Raw genomic sequence first — 18,782 nt, 5'->3', positions numbered from 1 at the left:
TGCTGCTGCTGTCACAAAAGTGGAAATGTTTGGTTAATTCTATGTTATATTTAGCAAATATGTAATAAATGTATAGATAATTACAATAATCTAACGAATATATAATAAATCTGACGACAACTTGTATTCTAATCTGACTTCTTACAATAAGGGTCAGTCATAACAACAACAACAACAACAACAACTAACCCTAACCCAACAACTACAATAATAAATAGTTATAATATCAATAATAATTTGGATAATAATAATAATGATAAAATAACATTAGATGTATATGATACTACTACTCATAACAACAACTCAATAACTCATAACAACAACAACAATACTACTACTGCCACTGCTAATAATAATAAAAATAATAATAATTTCTGTAGATAAATTAAAGCCCTTTTTCAACAGTAAACAATTCAAAATAATCCAGTTACATTCACCCTTTCACATTCACCCTGAGGGCTGAGCAGCCAAACAGGCTCATCATGAGCAATTAGGGTTTTGCTTCCTCAAGGACGACCCCGACACAGGAGATCGACAAGACAAACTTCTGATTACCAGGCGGCCCCGTATTATTTCACCCAGGTTTCCTCCAAGGACAGCTTTCCTGTTTAGCTATATTTATACGTATATTTAGCCAGTGTGCAATTTTCAGTGGCCCGATGTTTAAAAGCACCGACAGTCTCTGCAACCTAAATCTAGTTTGCAGATCTAAAGCACAAGTTAGTGTCTTGCAGATTAAAATTCAACAACAAGTAAAGCAAAAAGTAGTGCAAAATTATGAATTTAGTAGTGTAGCGTGTGGTCCCGGCTGAAATCAGCAGTTCAAGGGTGGGCATTTTTAACAATACAAGTGCGCTGCAGATGTCTGAAAAGAAAATAGAGAACATCTACTATGTTTTTTTTTTTTTTTTTAACATTACTTAGAAACTGATGCAATTTCTTCATCTGGTTTCTTGTTAATGTAAGTCTGAAAACCACAACCTACCACTTACGCCATATGGAACTTTGTTGCCATGCAACCCATTAGAAATGTATGAAAGAAGTCAGAGGCCTCTGCTGGAAACACATACAGTGAAAGGAAAATAGCTAATGGATGGTTGCTCTGTTGCCTTCCCGCTGTCTTGCCTTTTGCAACGTGTTCCTTTCTGCATGTTTTGCAATCCCTCACAGACTGTTGGTCCAACTCCAGTCCGTCTAACTTCCCCGTCTGTTGCGGCTGACGGCAATTGCACGTACTCGTCCTCCCTTTCCCCTTCCGCGTATGAACAGCGCTACTTGAAAACATTAGTCTAATGCACTGATTTTTGGTGGTGCGGCTGCATTTCCATTTCACCAGAGTGAAACGTTAATGCTGCCCGTCAGCACTCCAAAGTAAATATCCCCCCATCACTGAACTCACAATGGACGACGGGGGAAATATGATAGGATAAACATGCCCAAAAACACCTCAACTTCAAAGGAGTTTTAACAGAATCACTCGAAACTCGTCTTCTTCCCTTTTCAAAGAAGATCCGACAACGCGTTTTCTCTCTCAGCTGTAGCTTTGGAACGAAAATCGGTTTCGGGGTAGGTAGCGCTTTTGTCTGGGAAACAACAATGAAGATGTTATTTCCCCAAAATTTTCGATATATATTTGTTCATATCTTCGAAAGGACGTAACCCGATCCCAGCAGTACAACAATCGCTGGATTGTGTTTTCGAGCTACGCGCTATTTCCCTTTCAAAGGTATCTTATCAGCACTCACTTGCTGCCCATCTTGCTTTTGAGTTTGCAGGAAGAAAAATAATGCTCTCGAAACATCTTTAATAAAAAACAGCATTTCCGTACAAGACCTCTGCCCTGACACCGTAACTGCCGGCTCGGTATTTGTTTGGTATTTTTGTCCATCTTCTTCTGTTTGTTTTGAGGCTGTTTTTCCCGACCGGGCTTGTGGTGAAAGAGTCTTTATGAGCGGGAACACTCGCTTAAAATCAAAACTCCCACTCTGATACCTTATCGTGAAATATTCTACGACGGACGGGGCCGCCTTGAAGGAAAGGCGCGCTCGAAAACGTGTGATTGGGGCAATCTGAAACGGGGTTATCGATACGTTGCGACCCGGTGATCTCTGACCTGCGATTCGTTTTCGGAGCCGCACTGTCTCTTCTTCAGTTTCTCCGTCAGGGTCTGTTTCCACTTGCAGACGGTAACAAGCGAGGGCCACTTCACCGGGTTCAAATTGAGATTGAGCCCAACGTTGAGGCTTCCCAGATCCGGGGCCCAGCCCCGCAAAACGTCCATGGAGAGTCTCTTCTTGAGGGTCCCCAGGCCCTCGGAGCGCGGGGGGGACAGGAGGTTCGGGACACTCCCCCCGTGGACCGGGTACCCTAGGGATGAGTTGTTCATGCTGTCCCAGCGTCGTTTCCCCATGAAGGTCATCCTGGAGCCGGTTCGGTGGACTCAGGTGTATCCCGGAGGTGACCGATCGGGCCGGGCGGCTTCTACAAGAACCCGGGCATCTCGTTTCGTTTAATTTCCGATTGCCGGATGAATGAAAAACTCAGTAATTCTTCAAAATCCTGTCAAATGCGGGGTAATCCTTCAAGCGGCGGTATCTCTGGGTAGAAGTTTGGACCGAAAACAACGTCCATGAGTTGTACCGGTCTGGATGGGAGGCTGTGCACTGGACTCGCAGCCACTCTTTACAGCTGTGTTTTGATGGAACACAGTACATTCTTTACATAGCACTTTGGAACAATGGATGGAGCTGTCGAGGACAGATGGTCCCTATCGCTCTAGGGGGGGTGTAGGCCAGGGGAAACACTTGCGACACATACTCAATATATCTGATTGGGTGAGAGCTGCAGTGGCTGGGCCACAGACGTGGATCCAATTGGATTAGGCAGAGGAGAGTGCTGGGCACTGGACCCCACTGATATAAACCACATTGAGGCATAATTAATGCCTCAGGGAAGACAGCTCTGTCAGGAAGCCAAAACTAGATTAGAGACAGATCAATGGAAAACGTCAGGAAAAGAGGCGGAGTTAAAGCGGCCCATGTCACAAATAAACAATCGTCCGTTTGCGGGCGACGCAAAAACGAGGAGGGAAATAATGGAAATAACTTCTCGGCCACCGGACCAGCAGGTGAAGATTATCCCGGGCTAAACGCTGCCTTCGGGATAATTGGAAATTCTCAGAATTTAATAGTTTTAACCTTTTGCCTCTCACCGTTTTGCGATTGGACCAATCAGAGTCGGGAGATTTGGCCGGGGAAGAGAGCGAAAAAAAAAAGGATAGCAGACTCATCTACTTGTCTGTCTCTTCCTATTTTTTTCCTTTTCGCACTTTGTGTTTCCTGTCTCTTTCATTTGCACGTTAGGCAGTAACCTCTAGCAACCCGGGACTTTCTCCCTCCCACGCAGTGTCCTCCTTGGTTTTTCACTGCCTGTCTACCAGTGGATGTGGCTGCGGGAAGCTGTAAGGAGGATGGAACATCTCGAGCCCCAGGCTTCCACTGCCCGGAAGCTGCGACGCTCTTTGCTTCAGCACTGGGCGACCGCCGGATTAGACTCGCCTGGCGGGTCACAAATAACAACTTGGAGGAACGCGCGGGGAAAAAAAAAAAAAAAAAAGGTACCGGGTGAGCCGAATCTGGTCCGAGCAGATACGCGGAGGGTCTCAAACATATCGAAACGTGTCAAAAGAGAAGCCCCCGTCACACTTTTCCACATTACTACGTCACTCAGTTCTCCGGCAACACTCAACACCGGCCCTCTCAAAAGCCCACTCGCCTATCAAGCAGCTGGAGTGCACATCCATTATCGTAAGGAGCTGTTTCCCACGCAAAACATGGCTGTTTTGCCACCCCGAGCACGAGTGTAAAAGCAGAGAGGGAATAAAAAGCAGGGGGGGAAGAGAGAGAGAGGAAGATGCACGTTTTAGTACAGCAGGGCAATCCGTGAGGATAGAAGTGGAGGAGAGAAGCAAGGGAGCAACGAAAGGAGATAAGGAAAAAAAAAAAGAGGCGGCTTGTGACCGTACATTTCCATCGCGGTGCGACGGTGACAAACATCCGTCACCGACACCCCTGAATGTTACCGATGTCAATCTAAACAAAGGAAGCCAGCTAATGTGGAGCATTAGATAATAGGAAACCACTCGGTGAGAACTCAGCCGCCGCAAGATAGAGTGTTTTTTTTTTGGATACGAAAACACAATCACCACTTTAATTTAGAATTTCATCCATGTTTCCGCTCGATAGCAAGAAGCTGCTTACCGGGCTAAAACGAAAGATATCATCGGTTTCTCGCTTCGCAAAGTCACTTCTGCAATTCTAATTGTGTTTAGGGGTGGCAGGTGAGGCAAGGCGCATTGTTCCCACCTTCAGAAACGACGGCTTCTCTGTGTTTGCATACGTTGAGTCAAATTTGTCCCCCGGATTTTAATGGGAAGTCAGCGAATCCCGGAGCGTTACTTAAAAGAAGTCGCCTAATGAGTCATTAATCGTCACGATTCATCATCGTGCTCGTTGACCGGTTTCGTCCGATGGATGGAGATCATTGCGGAGCTACATGCGCTACAGTATGCTATTTGCGTCACGTCAAGACCTCATCCGCACTCAGAGGAATTAAAACTGTCGTCGCGTGCTTCCATGTGGCCAAAAGACTTTCCATTCATATCCGCAAACTGCTGCTACTCTGCAAGTCTTGCGTAATCCCATAGGATATTGCGGGTGCAGATGATTCCTAGAAAGAATGGGATGTGGGCAGGACAGCTCCCATGCTAGATTGTCATTTATGGCCGGGCAGTATTTATGGCACACGTAATCATGATAAACGATGCTGTTGGGGAATTATATGGGAAATCTTTACTTAAAAAAAAAAAAAAAAAAAAAAATTCAAAGCGACTCAATGTGATGGTACAACGCAGTTGCTAATCCTAGACCAGTGCTGATTGGCTGGAACTAAATGAACTCCAGATATTAAACCTCGGTTGGAGCTGCAAAGAACTAAAACACCTTCTGCTCTGCTGTTTTGACCAAGCAACGACTACCAGCCCGATTTCTACACCGGAACGTGATTCATAGTTATTATAGAAAATGCCAATTATAGTCATTTGAACTTTAAACAGCGTGACATGTAAATGGCCTGTTTCTTCCTGAACAGTCATTGTTGTGAGACTCCGGCCTCCATTTCAAATCTGGGCTCGGTTTGCAATTATATCCTGATGCCAGACAGTGATTCGACAGTAGCCGGGCCGCGGCGATCCAGGCCTTTGAAATGAAGCGTGGTTTGCTGTGGACAGCTGTAGAGACAGATTAATTTGGGTGTTTGGGGAGCGAGCTACTGTTTGATGTTGAGAGCCAGGTAGCTCTTGATACCTCTCACTTTCGCTGTGATAAAGTGACGGGGACAAAGGAAATACTATTGTGGCTTGTGTTCGAACAAAAACAGCACTAAAACGCGTCCGCGGGGACTGAAGCCGAGCGATCGCGATTGCGCGTCTCCGACCGAAATCCAACCGCCGACATTATTTGTGATTTATGTAGGAATGGACCACAGAGGGTGAAGCAGCCGTTTTTATTTCACTTCGCGTGCAGCGGGATTCTGTTTGGCATTCTGTTTGGTATCCCGGGCGTCGTCATTTTTCTTAGCTCGCCATGACCCGAAAGGACAGAAACTAGCAAGGATTATGTTAAATCCCGCCGTGCTGATCTTCCTACGAATTACAGATTACGTTTTTTTTAAAGTCCTTATACAACCGCAATACGTGTTAAAAATTCAATAGTGAATAACCGGCGATGGTGAACAAGAAACAGGAAATAATCAGCCAACAGCGGATCTTTGATTTAACTGTCTTGTTTGCGAAGCCTTTTTGAAGGGTATTTTTTTACTTCTTTAAAAAAAGTTTGCATTTTCGCTTTCCATTAGAATCTTATTCGCTTGTCGTTCCATAAATTTAATAGAATCCTTTTTTTTTTTTTTGCGCGCTTTCAGTCGTCCGAGGAACGATGCTGTTCTTTCAAATTACAAATTACCCGGACAAGCAAATATTTTCATGAAAATATCCAAACGCAAGGCCACGTTTGAATCTGAGGCGTACGTCACATAACGCACTCCAGAGCTCACAGAGCTGCTTCCTCAGAAGATGATATTTGAAAACACGGCGGCGGATGATTACCAATGGCATCAGAAGTGTGTTCCTTGAATGAGAGAGAGAGAGAAAACAACGCTGAAGTAGGGCAAGTCAATGCGCAAAATTAAAAAATAAGAAAACCTGCCTAAAAACTCTCCTGAAGACTTAGGTCCAATAACAGCAAAGCAGACCTGACCTTAATTTGATGATCAAGGACAATCTGTCTTAAATATCAGCGATAGTACTGAGGATGAACCGGGTGCTTTAAATTAAAATACAGGACTGGTATATTTAACTGGGTGTCATAAATCCATTTGTACTGCCGGTACTATATATGGACTGGCCTTTTTATCGCGAATGTTAAATATTCCGGCGCATGAAATCACCAGACCATCCCGAGTTAATGGACGTCTCGAAATTTCGATCAAACCGAACGCGATCACAACATTGTTAAAATCCAAACGCGGCTGCCGTGTAAACGTAAAACTCTCTCGGTCCCTCCAACACGTGCAGGACGCGGGAGGAGCGAGGGATTTTCGGATTTTCAGCGAAGAAAAAGTAATCGGTGCTCCAAGTAAGACTGTCTGTCGTTTCGCCAAATGCCATTTATTCGTTTTAAACGATCTCTCAGCCTACAGGGTGAAATTTGACCGAAGGTTCCCCGTCCCGGATGTCTCTCCCTTCGCTCTTATTCTAAACGTACGACGTGGAGACGATCGCCGTACGGCATCCATTTTAAACCATCTAATCTTAACACGTATTCAGTTGGAAATGATGCTACTTACGGGATTAAACGTTTGCAAACACTAGCTTTTGAATGATCTAACAAACGCTGTGAGACAGACAGAGATAACCTCCGCTCATCCCTTTAATAACCAATGAGACTGCTGGAGCGGCAGCTGAATGTTGCACTTTTACCGAGACGCTATTTAGGGACCGTGAAACTCTAAATATCATCGTTGAAAAATTGTGGTTGAAAAAGACAGAAGAAATGCGAAATATCACAGAGGTTCCTCTTTTGCAATATTCAATTATTGCGATTTTATTCTACATTTTGCAATGCAAATCATCGTCTTACGTCACATCGCCTGAGCTATATCCCTTCTTGCCGGGCGAATCCTATTCTTTGCCGTCCCCCGTCGACTGAAGAGCAACCACTTCTCTCCTCCCATTGACCGAATTAATGACATCTTTGGACCGTTTCTAAATGCGGCTTCTCGTTTCTCACCCGTCTTGCCGTGACGTCAGCCCTTTTGTAACCAAAATAATGGAACTACATAATAATTACGCGGCGAGTGTCTGTGAAAGTCCATGTCTACGGCAGATTGATATCAGGAGGAGTTGCATGGTGGCGAGAAATTAGGTTACTACTTCTCCACACGCTCTCCGAAGGATGCGGGTTTAACAAGTCCATTTTGTGGATTCCCTCCCGGCAGCAGAATAAATGTCTGAGTCGGAAATATGTTTCTTTAAATAATTTCAGTTGGGAGGAAATTAAACAGGCTATTTCTTTGTCAAGTTGACACATGGGTACAATTTAGATGTGGCGCGGACGAGAGCAGGTCCACTGATTGAATTTTTTTTTTTTTCCAAATTTGATTTCAGGCTTGTTCCGTTACAGGTGTATTACAAGCATTGTGCGGGAGCTTGTGTTTCCTTTTTCATAAAGGAGGAAAAAGGAAAGTAAAAGAAAGGATGTATTAATATGAGGCTGAGTATCAGGCACCGGCGCTGATAGCCGACGTGAGATTACGCCGGTCTTGTTTAGCCGGTCTCATTTGTCTGAACTTGAACAGCAGGACTTACAATCAATATTGTTTTCAGCGGCGGCTCCTATTTTCTCCGGTGTCAAGAAGGACATTTCTGTTCCTTTAAAAAGGAAGAATATTTCACCGCACGCTCTTTTATGACCGCGATAAATCAATGACATCGATTTCGCCGAGACATGATGAGCCGAATGTACTTTACGGCTTGAAAATACCATATGCGCTGCGCGTCTACCAGGAACCAACAACAAAGGTGGGATCTGCAAAATAAAATGATTTATAAAAAAAGTTTCTCTAAAGTATCACAAGTGACATGCGGCCCCAATTAGTTGCTTTCCAACCGCTGGCCGCTTCTTTCAGTGCCTTGAGCATGGACACAAAAACACACACACACACAATTGCACGTTGTTACCGCCTCCGCCCAACAGAACCAGATCGCTAACATTTTGCACCGTGTCCATTAGTGCACTCGGATAATGTCGCACATGAAGTCCTTGCTTTTATCAAATGTATAAACTCATTATATTTTTCGTACGTAGCATCACACCGGGGTGCGGAGTTTCTCGGAAACCCCTCGTTGCACACAAAGTTCTTTAAAAAAATGTAGTTCCGTTGCATCCCCGTTCTCAAACGCGCGGTCTCGACGCACAAAATCCATACGGCCCTCATTTACCTGTCGGTTACATACAATCGCCCGACATCAGTCCTCTATCTTTCTCCTCTATCAGTCCTCCCGGAACCCACCTGCACACAGAAACACAAACATTGGTTGCCAGGCAGCGGGCTGCCTTTCTGTCGACGTGGATGCGGCCTTGGCGTGCACACTGCGGGAGGGTCATGGATGATACGCACGAGCAGGAGCAGAAGCGGTAAGACGGACGTCGAAATTACCGGCGAGGTGAGAACGGAGGCCAAAAAAACGGGTTTTCGGACGCGGGTAAAACTCAAGAGAACGAGAAGCTTCACTTCTGCTGTTCCTCAATCTGGATAGTCGAGTTAGGTGGAGAAAAAGACGACGGCGGCGTCGGAGGACGTCCCGGTTGTGGCGGCGCGAGAGTAAATGAATATCTCCGTTTATCCATCCTCTGCAGAGCCGGGGAAACTCCAATCTTTCCCTTGGCAGAAACACCGAATGTGGTGCATTAAGAGTTGCGGCTAAAAATCCCAAAGCTCACAGGAGTGATAAACAACGCTCACTTCTGAGCACCGCGTTGAACTTTGACAAAATCTGCCGAAAATCAATTAAGCGCGACCGCTTTATCTTCGTAAGGTAATGGCCCTCGGTCCGTACCGTGTTGGAAAGCAGCAATTAAATGTGAAACATGAAAGATGGTATTGGGCTCGGACCTCCAGAGGCTGCACGGCTCAATATGACTCACGACGCAAAATAAAGACTTTCTAATACCATTTTTCCTTCCCACACCTGTATTTGTACATCGAGTAAAACTCCGATAGCGGCTTATTATCAATATTTATAGAAATGCAGCTGTGATCAAATGACGGCATCTTTGGTCACTGAAAAATATCTGTTGGCTCAATCTCAATTAAATAATGCATGTTCATAAGAAAGATTACTTTTCAGATGAACTTTTAAATAAGGTATTTACGGTTGATTAGATAAAGACTCATTACATAAATAATAATAACTAACGTAAAATCCAATCCAAATGGCAGGACTGAATTAAATAAGAAATATAAAAGGATCCTGACCATTTTTCAATACTTAACTTTGTACTTTTAAGTTATCGTCGAAAAAAACCCTCTTAACTCAAGTCAAAGCGAGAGATTAAACAAAAAGCACAAAAGTAAACAAAATGAGAAAGAAACAGATGTGAGTTCGCTTTACGTACGAGTAAAAGCAAAGGTCATCCAAACCTGTAATCATTTCCAATATCCAAACGTGATTCTTATTTCACTCTGTTTTTTTTTTTTTTTCTGTCAGGGAAATTTTGATTTGATGCCAGTGTTAAATAAAAGGTCAGTGAGTCAGCTAAATATCCACATTCAATTAAGGAAAAAAATAAAAGTGTCTCGGACAGACGCCCGCGGCCCTGCCCCGGGTGCGGGGGAGGAGGAGGAGGAGCGGTGTGTGTGTGTGTGTGTGTGTGTGTGTGTGTGATTCATTGCTCATTTCTGTATTTACATGGATTTGTATCCAGGGGATTCGCGTCTCCGGAAGACGAATACAAACAGCAACAATGGTGAGGAGGAGGGAGGCATAAACCCGAAATTGAATGAGCCGTCTCGTCTCCCTTCCCTCCCTCCATCCATCCATCCCCCCCGACGTCTCTTTAGTAGATTCGCAGTTGAGCTTGTCTGTCACAGCAACTCCTGCGGGACAGTTTGCTTAAGAGCGAGCGGCGTCCGCAATGTCAAAACTTGCCGCGCCGACGGCGGGGAGCGGGGGGCTGAGATAATCCGCCGTTTCCCTCGTGACTTGATATGAGTGATCTGCGCAGCCGGGGGTGTCGGAGGGGGTCAGAAGATGTAGATGCGGCTGTGCGGGTGGAAGGTGGTGGGTGGGGAAGGAGGGGAAGAAGGGGGGCGGGGGGGGTCACGTCCCCTCGCCGCTCATTCTTCGTCTTAAATGAGCCAGAAAAGATGCGATTTGAGCAAAGTCAACTAATTAGCCCGCAAAGTCGAATCACCGGCGCGGACGCCGGAACTATTAATCAACAGGTGAAGGGGCGGGAGGCATCCTGCGCACGATTGAGACAAACCGGACGGTGACAAGATCACGGTCTGCAGCACACCGGCATCTTCCGGACACGTCGCCGACGAACGCGCGTCTTCGCCCCCGTTGTGTCAAAGTAAACCGGTAAAACCGTTAACTTACCTTGTCCTTCAGCATCTTAGCTTTCCGGCTGTTCTGCACAAGTCGTCTCCCTAGCTTTTTGGCGTACCATATAGAGGCGAACATAGCGGCAGATGAAATACGAGCGGTCTCTGTTCTGCGGTGATAGCCCACACAGCTTTAACTGCTGTCCATCTGGACCGGGTGCTCCTTATCAGCGGACTGTAGCGCACAGGCGAGAGCAGAGGGAGGGAGGAGGGAGGACAGACGGAGTGATGCTGAGGGAGGGAGAGCATCTGCACAGTCGAATCGGGTCCTCCGTTAGCCACAAAAGCGAAGGAGAGAGAGAGAGAGAGAGAGAGAGGGAGGAGAGAGGAGGAGGAGAGGAGGAGGGGGGACGGACTGCCTGCCTCCCACGTGAAAAGGAACAGAAACCTGCTAAGAGGTTGCTTGCGAAGGTGACAGGAGGAACACTCAGCCGCTGCAAGCCGACGGGAAACACCGCGAGAAATAAGTTAACCCTTATTAACCATCGACGCTAATCCGACGCGTTGTCGTGATAGCGCTAACTTTTGCAGGACCGGATAAAGCAACGTGGGGAAATCGCGATTGTTTGGGTGAAATGAAGAATTTTGCTTACAAAGGATCTGATTTTAACGCTTTGATAAATATGAAGTGTGAATATTCACTGCTCAAGAAAAGAAAGGGAACACTAAAATAACACATCCTCGATCTGAATGAATGAAATATTATTATTCAGTACTTTGTTCTTTACATAGTTGAATTTGCTGACAGCAAAATCACACAAAAATTATCAATGGAAATTCATTTTATCAACCCATGGAGGTCTGGATTTGGAGTAACACTCCAAATAAAAGTGGAAAAACACACTCCGAGCTGATCCAACGTTGCTGTAACGTCCTTAAAACAAGTCAAAATGAATCAGTGTTGCTTCCTAAGTGGACAGTTTGATTTCACACATTTCAGTGGGATTGACTAACATTGTGTTGTTTAAGTGATCCCTTTATTTTTTTTGAGCAGTTTTTTTCAGTATCACAGTTCTGTAGCGCCTTACGGCACCTTACAATATGTTTAGTCCTAAATAGTATTCCTGATGTTTATATCCAGCATCAAACTGGGGTGAATCACAAAGATGGTAGGAAGGTTGTGAGATTAGATTTCCGGCCTCTGCTTTCGTCCGCTTCTGATCTCCACACACACTCATTCCGTGTACCTGTGTGTGTGTTTTACGTGCATCGCCGCTATTACACTTCAGGTCCTCCTTGTTGAAAGGAATCATTGATCCTGAAGGGAGCAACCGGGGGGGGAAAGAGAAAAGAAAAAAGAAAAAAAAAATCCAAACAAAAACCCCAGCGTGGAAACACATCCTGTACTTCAAACAAAAAACCCAGAATGGTTTCGGGTTCCATAATCTCATCCGTTGTTTGGAGATTTCGCTTTTTGTGCAGATGTTCATACAGATTAGTCGGGACAAATCTCCGACTATCCGTAATACACTTGATATCACGGCAAGTCAGAGCGGCATCCATCAAAAAATAAAAATAAATAAATAAAAACTCTAATAAACCATTGTAGGATTTAATAGAGGAAGGAAAAAAAAAACGAGTAAACAAATGTGGGCAGTTGGAAAAAAAAAAAAAAAAAAAAAAAATTCAGCTCCGGAGAGGCAGGTGAGGGACGAACTGGCGGTTGCAAATGTTCGGAGTTAAAACGGTTATCTTTGCTCCAGGTGCCGACATCACTCCTTATCATGAGCCGTATTAACATCGTCGCCCCATGCGGCGCCTCCCGCCCTCCCCCATCTATCAACCCTTGAACCCAACGCAGTCCGCATTTCACTTCTGGGCTTCAATTCAAACCTTTTTTTTTTTTTTTTTTTTAATCAATTGCTTGACTCGCTTTGCATTCTAATAATTCCGCGAGGCAAACATCACGGAACCGGAAAAACGTCCGGTCCCTCCTACGTCGCTGGTTTGACAGCGGATCCCGGACCGACCCCCTCAAATAACACGGCTGCCCTTCTATCATTAAAGAGTGAGCGCGCCGCTGACTAATTGCCAGGAAAGATGAAACCACACAGCTGAACAATGATAAACAGCGGGGCGGAGAGGATGACGCGCTGCTGTTTCTCTCCGCTCCGTCGGCCTCAGTCTGGTTCGTCCCAGAACGCCGCAACAGCCTATTTGATGATTGAGATGATAACATTTAGTACACACATTGTCTTTTCTGTCTAAATGTCACAGCGTGATTACATTTTTTTTTTTTTTTGGCAGCTTACTGGTTTGTATTTAATTGAAAGAAAGTAAAAATGGGTTGGAGTCCAACCCTCACCCTTGTTGTGTAGCCGAGTTATAAATCCATTACCGAGCTTCGTTCCTCCGCGCCCTCAGGCCAGCTTTAAACTTTCTGTATATTCAGCTTTTCAGTAACTTCCGGAGCCTTCAGCCGAACGATTACGTGAAGTACTTTGTCTTTTTTTTTTTTTTTCTTCTTTTTTTGTACACATTTGGAGAGTTTTTCATCAAACTCGTGCGAGAGGCTGCCGTTTTTAGGAAGCTTTCGTAACCTTGAGCGAGATAAGAATGATCTTTCTGGGTTTGGCATTTTCCAATATCACGCTTGCATCATCAATCTGTATTTCCATATCGTACGATATGCCGATGATATTAACTATGAGCTGGAGAGTTTAAAAAATGACTTTTTAATATCATTTAATTTTTCTACATAATGCTATTGCAGCTTATTGTGGCCGTTTTTTTTTTTAAATTTTTTTTTTTACAGAAAAAAAATCCCTAAATGGCAACACCATTCTAAATATACCCAATTCTCTGCATTATAAAGCTGAGGACTCGAGCTAACGTGTGAATCATAAGACGAAGGTGATGAGAGGTGAGCAAATCAATCCCATTTGTCCATATTTGTAAAATGGTCTTTCCCTGACAACAGTATTTTTCTGCCAGAAGAACTGATGAAAAACCAAAAGCATCTGAACATGTTCGATATTGAGGTTTGGCCTCATTGAATGGTTTTAAGAGGATGCCGGAGAACGTAGATGTAGATGTTCACTTGGATTTATGGGGTATTAATCAGGTTATTTTTGTTGATTTGATATTTTTATAGTATTTCCGGCTGCTGCCTTTCCAGGTCAGAAGGTTTTTCAATCTCAGTGTGGTTTTCCACGTCGTATAAAGGTTGAATAAAACAATAAAAAAAATATCAAAATGAATGGTAAATTCTCTGCATTTTGTTTCAAAGAGCCCAAAGAGCCCTGACATCTCATTGGTAGTTGGTAACTGAAAGGATGAATAACAAAATTAAGTGTCGGTCCATCTGGATCCAGTACGACTTTCAACCGTCTCGTATGCTTGGATACGGTTTGCCGAAATTTCATGATAACACGTAACACATGGCACGGTTTGCCTTGCAAATGATTCAGTGATGAAAGAAAATTCAAGATGTGAGCACACACACACACACACACACACACACACACACACACATATATATATATATTCTAAGGGCAGCTTTTCAATCAAACAACGGTGGTAATTATTAATATGTAAAAAGGGATGGTAACTTCAGAGCCTGCTGCGGAAAGCTCGTTACGGTTGACATTTACAAGGCAAAATGAGCAAAAAAAAAACTTTTTTAGGCCATATTAATTATTACCCTTCCGCTGCACGGCTGATTATTAATGATGAATCTGGAGACGCTCTTATGGGGTTAATTTTGTAGTCAAAACCGCAGCATGCTGTCGCTGCTTCGCAAATGAGAGATGAAGTTAAATACGACAATCACAGCGAGCAATCAAAGCCTGCTGGCACATCTGTTGGACTGATGGAGGGAGGAAGAACAGTCACTGAGCTTATGTGTGCCAAAAACTAAATGCAGCCAAAGTGGTTCGGGACATTTTGTTTTATTTTAGTGATGTAGAAAATCCAGGACATTGAGAACATAAGTATTACTATACCGGGGCTGCCAGATCTCCTTGTTGTTCTGAATGCTTTTCTTTTTCTTTCTCTCCCGCCATGCATGAAGGTAATAGAGAGTCAGGTTGCCGCTGAATATCAAATTTCTTCAAGTGGAATTTGGTCTTGATGATGGTGCTACAGCAACTTTTTAAAAATTTCAAAAAAGGTTGCCCACACACACACACACACACACATACACACAGAAACATGCTAAAACTCTGTCCCCATCTCTGAAATGTAACCCCAGCTGAGCAGAAAGCTTTTCTTCAGACTTGCCCTTGGGTGGTTGAGACTGCGATATTGGGTCCTGAGTGAGGCAGGATCAACATTCTAAAACCCTTGCAGGCTTCGGGAATACAAATTAATAATTCCCTTTGGGCTCCGTATATATTGTTATTATCATTAGAAAAAGTGTCATTTCTGAGTTTTAAAGCAATTGATGAAAACCTGTCATTGATATGTTGAAGTTTCTGGTTATTTTCCCAGCGTTTTCCCACGTGCATGATAATTCCCGCCGCTGCAGATTTTTTACATTTTATTTATTACTTTGAGCTGTAGTGGTTCTAATCCAAGTCAATTTACACACCTGTAACTAAAGCACATAAACAGCGGATTCGGTGCTGAGCTCGTGCAAAATCTTTACAACGGCGCGCGGCGGGGAGATGACAACAATGGAGCGAGAGATGCAGATCACCGATATGGGATTATCATTTATCCAAGGCGGGGTTTTCTATTGCTGTTTTCACAAATCTGCAGGAAGCCGAGCCAAATCTGACCACAAGCCAAGCCGAAGCATAAGGGGATTTTGAAATGTGTTGAGATTATTTTGTTTTTCTTTATTCCAAAACAAAAGTCAGACAATTTGCAAACTACGTGAGTTGCGTATCACTGGCACGCTGGCGCTACGATACGAGGAAATACCGGTCGATCGTATGACATTAAAAAAAGAAATAGACGTCAGCATCCATCCAGCCATCCTGTCACTTGATTGATATACAGGGCAGCCCGACTTTTAATGTTTTTCTGACACTGAAGTCACCGCACGAGCAGAAACAACGACGCAAAGTGCAGCAAAACTAACAAGCTAGTCAGCAGGTTACCTCCAATTTTTAGTCCTCGTTTTTTTTCTCTTAAACTTGAGAAAGGGTATAAAATGAGTGGGGGAGCCGGACCAGGTAAGTAGACGAAAACGTATCCCTCTCATATCGAATGGGAGGACTTTTTTTTTTTTTATCCAGCATGACATTTTCGAGGTGCGTTCGCCTCATCTGCCGGTCTACCGTGGCAATACCGAAGAAGGGTATTGCGGAGCGGCATTTTCGGACCGTTGGTGGAAAATACGACATGAACGTCACGGTGAATAAGACCGTCTGTAAGCAGCTACTGTCCGGACTCTGCATCCCTGGCTGATTCAATTCAGTGCGAGTCATCAGAGTGAACTTGGGTAATGACAGAAAAAAAATTACATAATTATTTTGTGTGGCGCAATATTGGCTCATGCGGTTATGCAAGATACATCAACATACCTTATACATATAAAAATGTTTTTGATTTCTGACTACACGATGGGATTGGCCCAGATGCACGATTGGCTTTATTAATTCGAAATAAATTACAGCTTTACACTGTTCACACCTCCAACAGACAACAGACCTCAACAAGAACATGATGTATGTCTCGGAGCCTCCGAGGACCAGATAGACACCTGGACGGTCCGAACGGAGATATTTCCCTGCACAGAAGACGTGATTATGATGGATTTTCTGCCGAGATGCGATCACGTCACGACGTATAAATCACGGAGACACGGCATTTAAAACTGCAATCCAAAGCTCATCTCCAGCCCGCAGATATGCTCTCATTCAAAGCAACCCAGACTGGCAGATCTGAGACGGAGCCAAGAAATATTGTAGCTTACCAGACGATCTCATCAATTTCCAACACTCTGCAACCGGCGAGATTGGATATTAAGAGGGGAGGGGGCTTGATACCAAAAATGACAAAAACACACCTGCCTTCATTAAGCCATCTGTAGGCCACTGGAGGTAATCTTGCATTTTCACATGCAACGCGGCGGGTGTATTCGCGGCGATGCCTAAACACTGGACATTATATTCCGGTTTTGCAAATAACCATCTTTAAATTCTACCTCCTGATCTTTTAAAACACCGTAAATATAAGTCAGTGCATGTAGTTAAACCTTAAGAGCCATTCAGGTGCTGGCACGGATCCCCGCCGTTCGCCTCCTCTGCTCCTGCACAACTTCATCCGAGGGGGAAACACTGTTTTCAGCGCGAGCGGTGAAATTCAGCCGGCGAATGGAAACGCCGGTTCAGATGAACAATAATGTGTCTCCGAAAGTCCAATTTTCACTCTCCGGTAGCCTGTGTTTTGCTCCCCTCTGAGTCCCCGAGGGAAATATCTGGCTCTAAATGCTAATCACACAGAGATGCCTCTGACACGATACCTTGTCATTTGAGACATGATTATTAAATATGTAATTGTATATTATAAACCGCATGAATCTAACAATGCTTAGTGTCTGTGAAACAAATCGTATTGCCGCTTCAAACGACACGAGCGGAATGGCTGAATATTTGTAGCGGTGTGTGTTTCTTTCATTTCCATCTGGTGGAGTGTTTGCACGCGCCTACTACTGAAAGCTCGGCATGTCAAGGTTAGTTTGTCCAGAACGGCTGGATCCTCACTAAGAGCGGTGGATTGTGATAGCTTGTCAGCCTTGCTCGGAGGAGGCCCTCGGCCATCTGGAGCGGAGGGTCCCGGTGTCCCCGGGGTCGTACTCAAGTTAGAATCAGGAAGGTACGCAAGTTTCTGCACATGTGTGTGTGTGTGTGTGTGTGTGTAAAAGACAATGGGTTGGAAGACCGGGGGTGAACTCAGTAGGGATGAAGTTCATCTAATCAAACCACCCTTGTCTTAATCAAAGATGTCAACCGACCGCATTTGCATTCTCCTATCTCTGACCAAACATTTGCAAGTTGAAATTCCCATTAACTAATGAGGGCCGTTTGAGGCAGCCGGAAACTGAGTAATGATGTTCTACTATTTTTCAGACAGCATCCTATGAATCTTAGGGAAACTCTAATAAGAGAGGCACCGCAGAGCACAACCAAAATGATATCATTTCTTAAAAAAAAAAACAAACAACAAAAAAAAAGATTTTCTAAAACTATTTACACGCACTTCTCAGAAAGGTTTGGACTACATGAAGCGTGCAGTCGTCTTTTCCCCGCCGAGCGTATCACACGCTTCTTTCAAACCTTTGTGCAGACCTCAGTTTTGTCTGATTCAGATTTTCTTTCTTTTTTTAACTATTCCTGTCATGAAAGGAATAGGTACGGGATAAAACGTGCACGGCTAAAAAGAAAGAAAAGGAAGAGGTGAAGTATTTCCCTTTCATTTAATAGCTGTAATTTTAAAATGGTAGTGGCAACACGACACGTGGCGTTTCATTTACACTAGATATTTTTCATTCTGATAACAAAAATCAGAATATTAAAAAATTAGCATAATATGAATGAAGAAGTTCAGGTTACAGCAAAAAGCTTGTGGCGCAAAAAAAAAGCGTAAAATCAACTTGAAAACTCGATGACTTTATCTCAAACACATGATTACGGAAAACCAATTGGTGTCCACTGATAGAGTGCTTTCACAGCTTGCCGATTCAATGTGCTTTCCACAGGTGTGTATCCACCACACACACACACACACACACACACACACACACACACACACACACACACACACACACACACACACACACACACACACACACACACACACCGATGGCTGCAGAGCTGCCACGCGAGGCGCCAATCGTGCAGCAACTCTGTGAAATTAGCTACGTAAAGCGGCCGGGCAATTTCAAGTTGCCCTGCTCTGTGAAAAAAGTTAAGAAAAAACAAACAAACCATAATATCTTAGCGTGTTAAGGTGCAGCACTGCTTTGTGTCGAGAACCATCACGTCGTCTCTGCTGGTTTATTAGACTAGAATTAAATGGAATATCTCAGACTGAGCGGGAAAATAAACAGTTTTGATCAGCGGCTGATTTACCGAGGCGTCTTCATTCTGAGAATAATCACGGTGTCT

The 18,782-nt window shown here is 44.1% G+C and overlaps 1 protein-coding gene across 31 annotated transcripts in view; it reads right to left on the bottom strand.

Annotated features, from left to right (window-relative positions):
* dlg2 (discs, large homolog 2 (Drosophila)) overlaps positions 1–18,782 on the bottom strand; it is a 194,387-nt gene that overhangs the window by 63,324 nt on the left and 112,281 nt on the right. Inside the window, exon 1 of one of the 31 annotated variants that reach the window (XM_086160711.1) lies at positions 10,721–12,345. The exons of 29 other annotated variants lie outside the window; for them this stretch is intronic. In XM_086160711.1, the coding sequence (XP_086016837.1) occupies positions 10,721–10,804 (84 nt within the window). In that variant the 5' untranslated portion in view covers positions 10,805–12,345. Of the gene's footprint in view, positions 1–2,113; positions 2,493–10,720; positions 12,346–18,782 lie in introns of those variants that run through there. One more of the 31 variants, XM_086160706.1, reaches the window with a different exon arrangement.

This window comes from Fistularia commersonii, chromosome 15 (assembly GCF_037954325.1).
Source record: "Fistularia commersonii isolate RoL2024-O1a breed Wild chromosome 15, RoL_Fcom_v1.0, whole genome shotgun sequence".
NCBI classification, from domain to species: Eukaryota; Metazoa; Chordata; class Actinopteri; order Syngnathiformes; family Fistulariidae; genus Fistularia; species Fistularia commersonii.
Note: the sequence above shows the minus strand (reverse complement) of the source record. Positions and strands in the feature narration are given on the sequence as shown.